The sequence below is a fragment of the Lates calcarifer genome, linkage group LG4 (assembly GCF_001640805.2).
Source record: "Lates calcarifer isolate ASB-BC8 linkage group LG4, TLL_Latcal_v3, whole genome shotgun sequence".
In the NCBI taxonomy this organism is placed as follows: domain Eukaryota; kingdom Metazoa; phylum Chordata; class Actinopteri; family Centropomidae; genus Lates; species Lates calcarifer.
Window position 1 is genome coordinate 15,082,793 of NC_066836.1, and position 12,394 is coordinate 15,095,186.

Sequence of the window (12,394 nt, forward strand, 5' to 3'; positions counted from 1 at the left end):
AATAGAGAGAAGCAATCAGTACCCGGTACATGGACAGGTCAATCCTCAGGGAGTTGTGCAGCTGATCCAGCAGTTTGACAAACCTCTCCTTCTAAACAGGAAAAGACACAAAACAGAACAAACCACTCAGAAACAAACAACACCTGACTCACTATTTGTTGCCATTTGACTACAAAAATGACGAGGCTCAGGTGATTGGACGTATGGAGAAGTGGGCGGGGCCATTGGGGAGCTTGTCAGTGCCATTATCCTCTGAGTCACTTCTAAGCATTTTTCATTTCTATGTCTATGGAGAAGAGACAAAATATTACTAAAGTCTTTATAATAATAATAATGTATAGTTAAGTATTTCTTAGGGACTCACGCCAAAGTTTGATGCAGCAAATCTGTCTGAGGCAGAGACATTGTTGGAGGACTGGGTGGTGTGGGCGTAGTAAGCATTGATGTTGGCCAGCAGGGTGCTCATCACGGCTGGCACTCCTGGGCACATGTACTTAGATGACAAGCAGGCAAAGTGGCTGGAAGGAGAAAAAAGAATATTTGTACATTTACTTGCTCCTGATACCCCTGTACTGATTACTAAATAAACTATATCTGGTTATTATCTAACTGTATATGTCACAGAAGTAAAGCCATTTTGATAGCAAGTGGAATAAAACCTAATTCTGGATTTGATCTCCTCTAATTGCTGCAACTTTCAAAGTCAAACACTCAGAATAATGTTAGAGGGACTGACGTCATGGCCTGGTAGATGGACTCGACTCCATATCTCATGGCGAACTCATCCACTATCTCCTGAGCCGTCTCCTCAAAATACACCTTCCAAGCGTCATCCCCTTTGGCATCTGGGATCTTTACTACACCACCATTCTGCTCCTCGGTGGTGTACTGGAACAGATGCTGAACATAGAGAGAGGGCAGGTAAGTAATTTTTTGTGTCTGAGTAGTAGTACTAGAAGTATTAGGTTGAAGCAGTTGAACAACTTTACAAAGTGTATTATAAAAAAATGAGTATTTATGGATCGAAATAAAGAAATACACCTTAAGTGCATCTTTTAAGACAGATGAAAAGTTTTGTTGTGATGCAGCAAAATGTTGAAAACAAAGCGAAACTAGTTTGACTCTGACTATAAAGTTGAGACATTTGAGCACAGCTGGTTGCCAAAGCTGTTTCCCAGTGTTTTACTAAATTCAGGGTTGTGACTCAAAATCCTGCAGTGTAAAAGAATTATACAGAACTGTGAAACAGGACTTCATGAGAGTCTCATATGACACTATGCCCATGCATGTCCCATATCCAGGATGTCCATATCCCCTCTACTCATGAAAATGGCTCAATAATTCCAGACAATTACTAATGATGTCAACTGTAAACCAGTGCAACAAATCTGATGTGATTGACTGTGTTAATGTGAAACCCTAAATGAAATTGATAAGAACTAATTAACTTGGAATAGAAAGTTGCTCTTGCATATTTAATGTTTTGTTTGGAGTGCAAATTATCATGAAAACATTTCTATCAAATGTCCAAATCAGACTGACCTCGTGTAGACAGGTGTACTGGACATGGTAAGGAGCTACCGTCTCCTCTCCTTTGATCTCCACACTTATGTGCATCCGGATGGCTCCTGACACAGCAGACTTATCTGTTCTCTTGTCTGTCAGATGAGAGCAAGATATCATACTCCTTATTTGGCTGAAATATGTTTTATCTACAGGAGACAAGGACTTTAATCATGTGTTTCTTGTTCAGTGATCTCTGTCTTATTGCTCCACTCATCTGTCTCTAATTCTCCATCACTTTTTCTGTTATCTCGCTAAACTCACCCAGGTTGTACCAAACGTCCATCTCCCCGCTCAGAGTGCGGACTTCGATGATTGTTTGACCCAGGAAGTCGTCGCTCTCGCGTTTGAACCTCTGCTTCACACGAGACTTGATGTCATCGTCCTCGTCCCACACGCGGACCTTGATGCGGTCGGACGAGTTGTGGCATTCACTGGATGAGGCACAGACAGAAAATGACAAACAGAAGGAGTCAACATCTGTAATGCAGAGGAACAAATGGTGATGGTGGATTATAGGAGAGAAAGTACATTGATTTCTAAGTGCCGCATGGTTCTCTGGTGATCCAAAAACATAACACATGGAGTCTTAAAGGAATTTTGCTGAGATGTAACCTGAAGTAATGTAAAATTACATATCAGCATCCACTCACAAGTGGAAGTTTTCCTCCCAGACAGGGTTGAGGTTGCCGTAGATGGTCTTGGTCCTCTTCTTGGTCTTCCCAACTTGAACAGTGACATATGGGTCACTGGAGCCTGTTTTGTCTTTAGCTTGCAGGCCCTGAGCACACACCACTGAGGAAGAGACAAAAGACATTTCAACAAAAACCCTGTTCAGGTCAGGTCTCTTTTTTAACATTTATTTAGTTAGAAAATATATCTATATCACAAAAACCAATTGTGATAACAAATCACTAATTTCCTTTAATGGGCTTTACAGTCTGTACAACATGTGTCTCTATCCTCAGTTCAGATAAGGGAAAACTCACCAGTGATGCTGATCTTTGCTGACCATTTTGAGGTCCCGTCAAGCACGCTCTGCTTGATCTGTTTCATGTGCGTGGCGTGTGTCGACTTGTCGAGGGCAAAGACCTCCTGTATCAGCTCAAAGATCTCCGGTTTGTTCCGCTCTCTGATCTTCATGCGGTCCTTCAGGACCATGATGATGTTCTGGGTTCGATCCTCCGCCCCGTGCTTGGAGCTCTTCTCTGCAGCTCCTGATGAGACAGATTAATGAAGACAGGGGCGTAGGAGGAATGAGACGATAGTATAAAATATATTCAAGGCAATATGGCTCATAGGCCCAGCGGCTTATCTCCTGTTTCCTTGCAATCCATCTCTTTAAAGCTGAGTGCCAAGTTAAGATAGCATTAGATCAACTTTGAAACTCTTTGACATTTCTTGGCCGGGGATCAAACCCAGAACCTCCCAGTATTATGGCAGAAACTGTATCCACTTAACCACTGATCTGGTCGGGAAAAAATGGGAAGTCAGAGTGTAAAAGACCAACAGATGTTTTGGCACCAGGATCTTACAAGACTCTTTGGAGACAGGAGAGCGATGAATTATGCATTGCATAGATTGACTCCAAAATCAGTATGGAATTGGATAAGTCACCTCTTGTGAAGCTGAATTAGACAAAGCAGTACAGATGCAAAGGCTATGGGGTGGAAGAGAGAGAGGCGAGAGGCAGGGGTATGACAGCACATTACTCAGGAGATAAATTGGAAAGGAAGAGGGAGGAGAAAGTGAGAGTGGATAGAGGACAAGAATAATGGGATGTCAATCGGGCAGAAGGATACAGAGGAGGAGCTAAATAGGTTTGGGTTTGTGTGGAGGGCTGGGTGTGTGTATACCTGAGTAAAAAATAGGTGCATATGTTTTACAGTGTGTGTTTATGTGCGTGTGTGCAAACGTTCTGTGTATCCTCACTCTGCAGACAGTCGGCATTGAGCAGGTCCTGGCACTTTTCGTGGCATTTGACGCCGCACTCAGAGCAGCGCATGCCTTGGCGGGCGATACCCCACAGCAGCCCCTCACATTCGTAGCAGTAGGTGGGAGTGGTGGCCGTCCACACCTCAAAGTTGTGTGGAGTGGTGGAGGAGATGGGGTAGATCAGAGCCTGCAGAGTCTTTTTATAAACATGGCTCTTCTGTAAAGGATACAGAGAAAAGAAATGTAAGTTTGATGCCAGGAGTGATTAGATGTTGGACAGAGTTGTGAAAAAGAACCAAGGGGAGGAAACTCACCAGCTCTTCATTGCCAAGAGTGGTGGAAGCCATGGCTGAAGTGATTCCAGCTTTACGAGAGTTCTGGACTAGAGACTGGGAAAAAGAGAGTAAAGAGAAAAGTGTTAATCTTTGAACGTGAACTAGAGTGTGGAGGTCAGATTTATATTTGAATCCTGTAAGGGTACTCACCATAGCCTAATGAGCCCAGGCAGCGATGAAACAGGAGGAGAGAAAAGGGAGGTGTAAAAGAAACAGATGTGAACATATGTTAGGAATTTAAAACAAGACTGATGATTTCTGATGCATTGTGTGCATGTGTATGTGCACATCCCTGTCCATCTGTCAGGTGTGCCCTAACCTCTAGAAGAACACACTGTCCGTACATTGATTAATTATTGTAATTACATAAACACCACAGACATGAAAGCGTTTAATTTATCAACAAATCCAGCATATGACACGGCTGTGGAAGGGCCAACAGTTAGAGATCAGCATTGAAAAACTAACTACAAAGCATAAGAGGCTGAAAAAGATAAACACATAACGTCTACAACAAAACTGATTTCACTGAGATTGATGCATATTGTGTGTGTGTGTGTGTGTGCGCGCGTCTCACCAGATCTCTGACCAGAGGAATGGCCTTCCTCTTGCGAAGGTCAGGCATGCTGTCAATACTGTAAAGTGCACCTCCCATTCTGTGTAAGAAAGGTACACATTATATACTCATATGAGCTCATCAGCATTTACAGTTGGTCAAATGATTCTATCATCAACATTTCCTGCTGTGAAATCATGTGTTGTTACTTCCCTCAATCACTGTTTCTAATGCTACTCCAGTCAAGGACTTCTGAAGGACTTCACTGGAGAGTTTAATTACGCCAGCTGCCTCGTCTCAAATAGTGGGAATGACACTCCACACACCTGAGTGTAATTGCGGGGTTTCTATTTGGCTAACTTAGCACTTCTTCAGTATGCAGCCTCAGTTCCACTCTGAGGTCTGCCTCATCTACAAATGACCTGCCAGCTAAGTCAGGGCAGCCTACTGCTGTTCAATACTCACTGGCCAAATGCCATGAGCTGAATGAGCCTGTGGATCAGAATGAAACAGAAAGGAGGATTCCCGGACTAAAGAAGGGCGTTTTCAATCTACAGAAACAATGGCAGGTTTCCATGATCTCAGGATAAATTTAACTGAGTTTCATTTCTGGAGTTCTTAACTTGTACACTGTGTGATGTACAGTGTGTTTCATGTGACAGAAAGTTCATTACTGGAGGGAAGGACAGCCAACACTCACCCTCCTTTACCAAACCACAGTGAGCTGGACGTCTCTCCCCGAGCCTGAGAGAGAAAAACAAGGAATGTCAGAGAAAGAAACAAGAAATCTTAAGTTTGTCCCTGCAGCCTTTTCATACCTTCAAACAGTGTATGAATAAAGCTGCATCACTACACTGAAAGCTACCTGATTATGAAACTGCTTTATCATATATGCCCCATTTATGTGTTATTGCATCAGTGGTCGAAAGTGGAAAGAGTAGTTGCTCAAAAGTCTTTGGGATGCCTCACACAATGTACAACTGAGAAATAAAGCTGAAGAAAACTGCATAGACATATGATCCATAAGTAAGTATAATTTAGATCTAAAAAGAAACCTGTTATTCAGTAAATGTTACCCTTGGTTCTTTCATTACACAATACATAAACTAGTTGTGTAACTATGCAAAAAACACTTTGGCTTAAATTTGAAATCAAATATGTCTTTGAAGAATCAGAACCAGTGTGGCGTATAATCAGACTGGATGACAGTTCTTGGAAGATACAACCGAAAATATCAATTTGTTGTGAAGATGAATGAGCGGAGTGAGGGTGCCTTTTCATAGACAGTGAGGACTTAAACAAGACATTTGTTGCACGCATTTCCTTCTTTCTCTCAAGCAGTCCAGTCAGGTCGCACCTACCTGTCAACAGGCTCCAATGATGGCCGAGCAAAGTGCATGTGAGTGTCGCTATGGCAATGACATGAAACTGGAAAGGAAAACAAAGTGGGTCGGCACAAACAAAACAAAACAAAACAAAACAAAAAAAGACAGACAAAGGGAAGCCAAGTGCACAAAAACGCAACGCGACATACATCAACATAAACATCAAAGCAAGTGATTAATCATCTGCACAACTGAATTCAAAGGTAATGAATAGCAACAAAATATATGAATAAAATATGCAAGTGAAAACTGACCAAGCAAAACTTAACGTGTACAACTAAATCAAACAGTTTTGTCAAGCAGTGGTGTGGTGCTGCACCCAAAACTAAAAGAAAAAGTGTGCTGTCTGTCAAGTGTTTTCATTTTAAGAAAACCAAAAGGTATTAATTATAGAATATGCAACACATTAAGTCTGCTTTCTGATATCTGGCAAAAAACACTATTAAAATAGAACTCAAGAACTTACTGTATGTACCCTGTCTTTGCACATGAATAATGCACTACACATACATATTTCAAAGACTTGGTAGACACTTTTAGAGGCCCTTGAACTGAACTCAGGTAGATCTTTTAGATTACAGGATGGAGCTGCATCAGGCCTGCAGCTGTGAGACTGAACCGAACCGTTGTGGAGGACAGGACTGGAATTTGGAGTGAGGGTGGGGTTCAAAATAGGGTTGAGACTGAGATAAACTTGTGATCTTACCTCCCGAAGCTGCTCTAGGACCTTGTTGTAAAGCCTCAGCCAGTTCTCTTTGGCTCTGACTGCTGGGTCGACCGGCTCTTTGGGCTCCTCTATAACTGGAGGACTGAAAAGAAAAAACAGCATTTTTAGCAGAAACGTCTTCAGTTGACACACTTCTGGGGATTGTGATAAAGGTATAGTTTCTTTTCCAGTCTATTTTTGTTGTTGAATCATTTCATTGATCTCATTCCCTTTTCAACCTTCACTCCTACCTCTCAGGCGGCATCTCTTCTAACTCTACTGGCGTTGGCGGTCTGCTCTCTTCAAATTTCTCCTCCTTCTCCTCCACGGAGAGCTTCTCCTCTGCCTGGGCCGGGGGTGTCCTGGCTTCCTTCTCCAACATCATGTCCTCTTCTAGCCATGGTTCCTCTTCCAGCTGAGGAGCCTGGTCCTCAGGGGCAGCTGACTGTGTGGTGGCAGGATCACTGACTTGGGATTGGGGCTGTGCAGAGGAGGGGATCTGTTGGGAGGATGGGCCCATGGCACTGGAGGGGGGCTGAGAGGCTGAGTTAGCCATGGTGGCTGGGTGAGATGGAGGGACTGAGTTAGCTGCAGTGGACTGGTGCTGTTGAGATACGGCTGAGGCTGGAGGGTGAGACTGGGCAGGCTGGGCGGTGGGAACCGAAGACAGGAAAGTAGAGGCCAAGCCTGTGACTGCAGCTGTTAAGGGTTTGGCCATTGAGAAGAAGGAAGTGGCAGACGGGGCTGGCTGCGGCTGAGGCTGTGTTTGGGGCTGGGGCTGTTTGGGTGGTTGGGCTGTTGGTTGACCAGAGGGGGGCTGTGCTGCTGGGGCCATGCCAGGAGGGTGAGCCTGGTTGGATGTTTGGTTGGAGGGTTGAGTAGAGGGCTGTTGTTGTTGTTGGTGTAAGGAAGGCTGTTTCTCTAGAGGAGGTCTGGAGCTGGGTACATCGAGAGTTGGAGGGGCAGTCGACGTTGGCGTGGGAGTGAATGGAGGCTCCATGTCCTCACTGAGGGTCCCATCCAAATTATATAAATCCTCATCATCATACATCATCTCCTCATCCTCATAGAGGCCATCCTCTTCTCCCTCATACAGTCCCCCGTCATCCTCCTCGTACAGAGCCACCTCCTCTCCTCCATCTTTGCTGTAGCCACCCTCATCGCTGTACGCCCCCTGGGTCTCGTCAGGGTCCCAATCTGGGGAACCTTTGCTGTAGCTAACAGAGGAGTGGCAGGAGTGGTACGAATCGTTCTCGTCGTAGGGGTCCCTCTCTCCGTACTCGCCGCCGTAGTCCTCCTCACTCAGCTGACTGCTGCACCGACTCAGCTCTGCGGACGATGCATAGCTCCCTGTGGGACTGGAGGGTGGAGAAGAGAAGAGAAGAGAAGAGAAGAGAAGAGAAGAGAAGAGAAGAGAAGAGAAGAAGAAACATTCCCAGGAGAGACTAATTTAAGTACTAAGGAGGGATACAGTTTTATAATGAACATAAAGATACTTTCATCCATGTTATAATTGCCATGTTATATGTAAACTAATTAACATGTGCACAAGTGTAAAATAAATGGTTTACCCTGCCTTTATGAACCATAATCTCAAAAATGCTTACACAGCACTTTATTCCAGAACTTTATGGCCTGTACATTTTGTACTCAGCCCTGGACAGCCCTGCTAAAAACCTTCTCTACATGTCTTGGGGTGGCCAGGAATAATGCTGATGGCTAATCAATGAAAAGCACTGGGGATACAAGAGTAGCAGACAAGCAGCGAGAAATAGAGCAGAACAGAAAGGTGAGAGGCCTCCAGAAAGCTGACAAAAGGAAAAAGAACAAGCATCCAGAAATGCAACAAAGAGGGAAAAAGTATTTATACTCTTTGATGAATGGGGCTATTAAAAACAGAATAGAGGCACAGAGAGGAAGGAGGATGGATGGGGGGAGAGGGAGATAGTGAAGACAGGAAGGGAGTGGTGAGACAAAATAGAAGGAGAGAGGGCAGGGAAGGAGCGGAGAGAGTAGAGAGGAGGAGATGAAGAAGAATGGGCGGGAGTGTGCGTAAGTTGCCCTGTCCAATACACTCACACAAGCAGCTAATCTTATGTGCAGTATTGACCATTAGATTGCCAGTTGAATAATTCATAGAGAAGGAGGTGGAGGGATGTGTGGTTTCATTCCCAGTCTGTGAGAAATATGTCAGTAAAGGTTGAGAAATGTAACAATAATGTAAACAACTCTGAAAAAAGGAATTGTGTTTGGTATGCCTGATCCAATTAGGGGCTCGCATATGCAAACACCCAATGGCAGAATTTCATTGACTGTAGTCATTCACTAATGGGCCTTTTTCACAGGAGACATTTTGACAATGTCACAGCAGGAAAAACGTGTGTAAATAATAAAAAGGTTGAACTCCTTTTAGCTGCTTCAGTTTCTGGGTCCTGGTATTGTGTATGCTCGCTCACTGTCACACCGTCATGACTTACTGGGACACTTGACTGGAAAGCAGGCATTGTTAGTGTGATAACATTTCCCACTATGGCAAGTCAAAATGTTCTCCGTGATAAAGGCCTAAGCCAAACTTAATCCACTAACACATAAAGTCTAGTTTTAACTTTGCTTCTAACCTGAAATTAGCTGTTTTTCAATTTAACACCAATCAAAATGTCCTTAAAGCCTCCATGTACCCATTTGCTAACATTAGCCACCATAAGCTACTCCTGAGCGTTTTGACTTTAGCTATGGTGCCTTTTATTGCTTATGAATTTAAGTTTTCATTTGTAATTTTATTTCTTCTTACATAGTCTCACTTTAAACCATTTATCAAGTAAAAATACCAAACATTCAATCAATCATTACTTCCAGCCCCAGTTACACTGAAGCAGGCACACACCTGACGGTCCTCTGATGGTGGTAGTCAAGGTCGTGGCCGTTGCCCGACCGTGGGTAAGAGTAGCTTCTGATGTTGCGGTGCTGGTGGCTGATGGGATACTGGTGGACAGAGGCATTGGGCTGTGATGTGCTGTAGTAGGGAGGGGGGATGCTGTTACTGGTTTCACTGCGGTAGTCGCTGTCCCTGTCATCCACAGCACTGTCTGGATCCTCATCTACACAGGGGCACATATAGACGTGGCATGAGAGAAAATGAGTGTCTTCTTACAGTACATTGTTTCTGTAAAGTGCAGCGAAAGGGGAAAGGAGGAAGTTCTAGATTTTAATATAAATAAAAGCAAGAGAAAGAGAACAGAACATCATGAAAGTGATGATCCTAATCGACTCTGTCATGTGGCACAGAGATAGGAAGCTCTAATCAGCAGTGAACCAATCTTTTAGTATTATGGTAATTACAGATAAAATAGATGAGCTAGCAGTATGCCACCTTCTGAAACCCTATCAGACCCATATAGGTCATTCAGAGTGCATCCATACATGAAGCACATGATGAACATCATCAGGTGCTTCTTTCACATTCCAATCATCATAACTGAACATAAATCCACTCTCCTCACTGAGGAGACGCTTCATTTTTCTGTGGTGTCCATAGATCAGAGATTAACATCCCAGAGGGAAGTGATGAGAGACTTTAACAGTGCTGAATCAGTCAAAAGCGAAACCAGCATCTATTAATCATTCATCATTATCCATCATCGTCTCTCTCACGCTCTGAGGAAGGGGGCTGCTGCACTGCTTACACCTTCATCTCCATCTGTCTGGGCGTGTAAACACTAATTAAAGGCATCGAACTTTGTTTCTCTCCTCAACCGTGTCCCCACATGTCCCGCTCGCTCTCTCTGCCTCCTTCTCCCTCTCTGTCTCACTCACTTCATCAGCTCACCATCTATCATTACCCCCCTGCTCTTTCCTTTTTCCTCTGAGTGAAGGGAGATGAGATGAATCGCTGCAGTTGTGTGGGTGAGACACTTATATAAGACCATCTGCTAATCACAGCAAGAGAGAGAGATAGACAGGGAGGGAGACAGAGAGGGAGAGACACATGGCTTTGTTTTGCATATATGTATATATCTAATGTATGTATATATTCATGTACTAGGAGTTTCTGTATGCAGTGTGGACAGTGTAGTCCATAAGTGCTTGAACAGTGACACATTTTTTCATTATCGTGGCTCTGTACTGCAGAGTGCTGGATTAAAAATGAAAGAATGATTGATGTTAAAGGGTCGGTTCACCCAAATTACTCCACAGACCTCAGTGTTTTTCATTGCAGCTACTTTCTACCATAGAAATAGTTCCTGCAAGCTGTTGTCAATGAGGTTTGTTCATTATCTAGAGTAAGAAGAACACCGTTTCTGGTAAGAGATGTTGTTGTTTAATTTTCTAAATGTCATTTATAATGCTGTGAGGGACGCATATGAAATTTAATTTTGCCTTCATTTTTTGCAGGTGGTGGAAACCACAGGGAAGATAAACCTTGGCAAATAAAACCAATCTGCACGGCTAGATACCACTAGGGGGAAGTCCAAGTATCACTTTTTTCTGGTAACGTGGGTGAACTGGCCATTTAAATAGCTGACAGTCAGCTTTAAGAGTGTGTGAAGGTGAACAGTCTAGGACTCATATTTTATTTTATACATATATAACAGTGCAGCAGGACAATGACAGGACTGAAGGTCCTACACAACTCACCCTCAAACTGAAGATGAAAGTCAGCACTTGACTCTCAAACTTACTGTTTTGTTTCATATCTAATGATGGGTTGCAGAGCCAAAACAAGTAAGAATGCATGACTCCCGACATACTTATGTACTCACACTCACTGTATGTACTGGATATACCGAATGAACACTTACTTTGTTGGTCCCCCCATAGGCTCCAGTTACCTGCAATGAAACAGAGGGGTGATTACGAATTGCACTGGTGTCCAAATATAAACGTGCATTCGTGCTATTAACGCTTCAACGTTCCCTGATGGAGTTGGTGAACGGAAAGAGCATAAAGGGAGTGCTGAGCCTCCAAGTCTTTCCACCTGCCCCAGACAGCTGGCTCAGCAGCCTCGGCAGACTGGGCCAGTCATCGACAACACAGCGGCATCTTAGAGGAGTTCGCCTCTGGACATCTGATACCGCTATCGATCACTTACAGCGCAGCAATCGGGGCCCTTTTCCCCTCTAACACACAACAGCCCATGTGTGGTTACACACATAATGCACATGCTGAGCTACAGAAATCTAATTACATCTTCACGGCCAAACACATAATTCTCTTATTCAGCACAAACAAATGACTGGTTTGTCCAAACACTGATCAGTCACTTACAGCACTGGGTGCCTGGTACACGGAGTGGGCGTTCTTGTTCCTCCTGGTATGAATACTGGGGAAATTTAAAATTGATATTTATTTTAAAAACAGGTTAGCTGGTGACAGAGAAAGAGAGAAAGACTTTCAGTTCATCACTACGTAGGAGGTTCTTCGGTTGGGTGTGGAGGCAAGCAAATTTATACTTAGATTTCATCTTGTAATGTGTGACATGCTGTTCTTATTCCACTAATTAATCATGTTGGCGAGTTCCTAAAATGCGAGGATATGCTGGGGCATTAAATTAAACAGGGTGACAGCTTACATCTTGGTCCCTCATGGCATTGAGCTGCTCCAGTTTTTTGGCCCAGTACCGTGCCTCATCCTCTGGGATATCTGAAAACAACAAGCCGCACAAACTCAGGCAAAAACAGCTCCACCTGTGTCGCTATACATAAAATTCTTTAAATAATTATTCCTGAAACTTTCTACTTCAACATAGCTTTGTTCTTTGTAATGAAAACCACCCATATGAATATGGTTAAAAAAAAAAAAAAAAACTCATTTGCAAATATTATTTGACCCAGAACACAGTGACATTGGAAACTGGCCCTCTCACTTACAGCCCTAAAGCCAAACCCCTATAAATAGGCCAGGTTCACAAATCAAG

At 43.5% G+C, this 12,394-nt stretch overlaps 1 protein-coding gene across 1 annotated transcript in view; it reads right to left on the reverse strand.

The window, feature by feature from the left end:
* LOC108883601 (protein unc-13 homolog A) overlaps positions 1-12,394 on the reverse strand; it is a 32,572-nt gene that overhangs the window by 11,872 nt on the left and 8,306 nt on the right. The window contains exons 6-23 of the mRNA XM_018676940.2: positions 12,050-12,120; positions 11,746-11,800; positions 11,280-11,309; positions 9,365-9,578; positions 6,732-7,838; positions 6,481-6,583; positions 5,090-5,133; positions 4,411-4,489; positions 3,984-3,989; positions 3,813-3,887; positions 3,496-3,715; positions 2,553-2,780; positions 2,217-2,358; positions 1,828-1,997; positions 1,543-1,658; positions 737-900; positions 365-518; positions 23-91 (exon numbers count right to left, since the gene is read on the reverse strand). Coding sequence (XP_018532456.1) covers positions 23-91; positions 365-518; positions 737-900; positions 1,543-1,658; positions 1,828-1,997; positions 2,217-2,358; positions 2,553-2,780; positions 3,496-3,715; positions 3,813-3,887; positions 3,984-3,989; positions 4,411-4,489; positions 5,090-5,133; positions 6,481-6,583; positions 6,732-7,838; positions 9,365-9,578; positions 11,280-11,309; positions 11,746-11,800; positions 12,050-12,120 — 3,047 coding nt within the window. The remainder of the gene's footprint in view (positions 1-22; positions 92-364; positions 519-736; positions 901-1,542; positions 1,659-1,827; positions 1,998-2,216; positions 2,359-2,552; positions 2,781-3,495; positions 3,716-3,812; positions 3,888-3,983; positions 3,990-4,410; positions 4,490-5,089; positions 5,134-6,480; positions 6,584-6,731; positions 7,839-9,364; positions 9,579-11,279; positions 11,310-11,745; positions 11,801-12,049; positions 12,121-12,394) is intronic.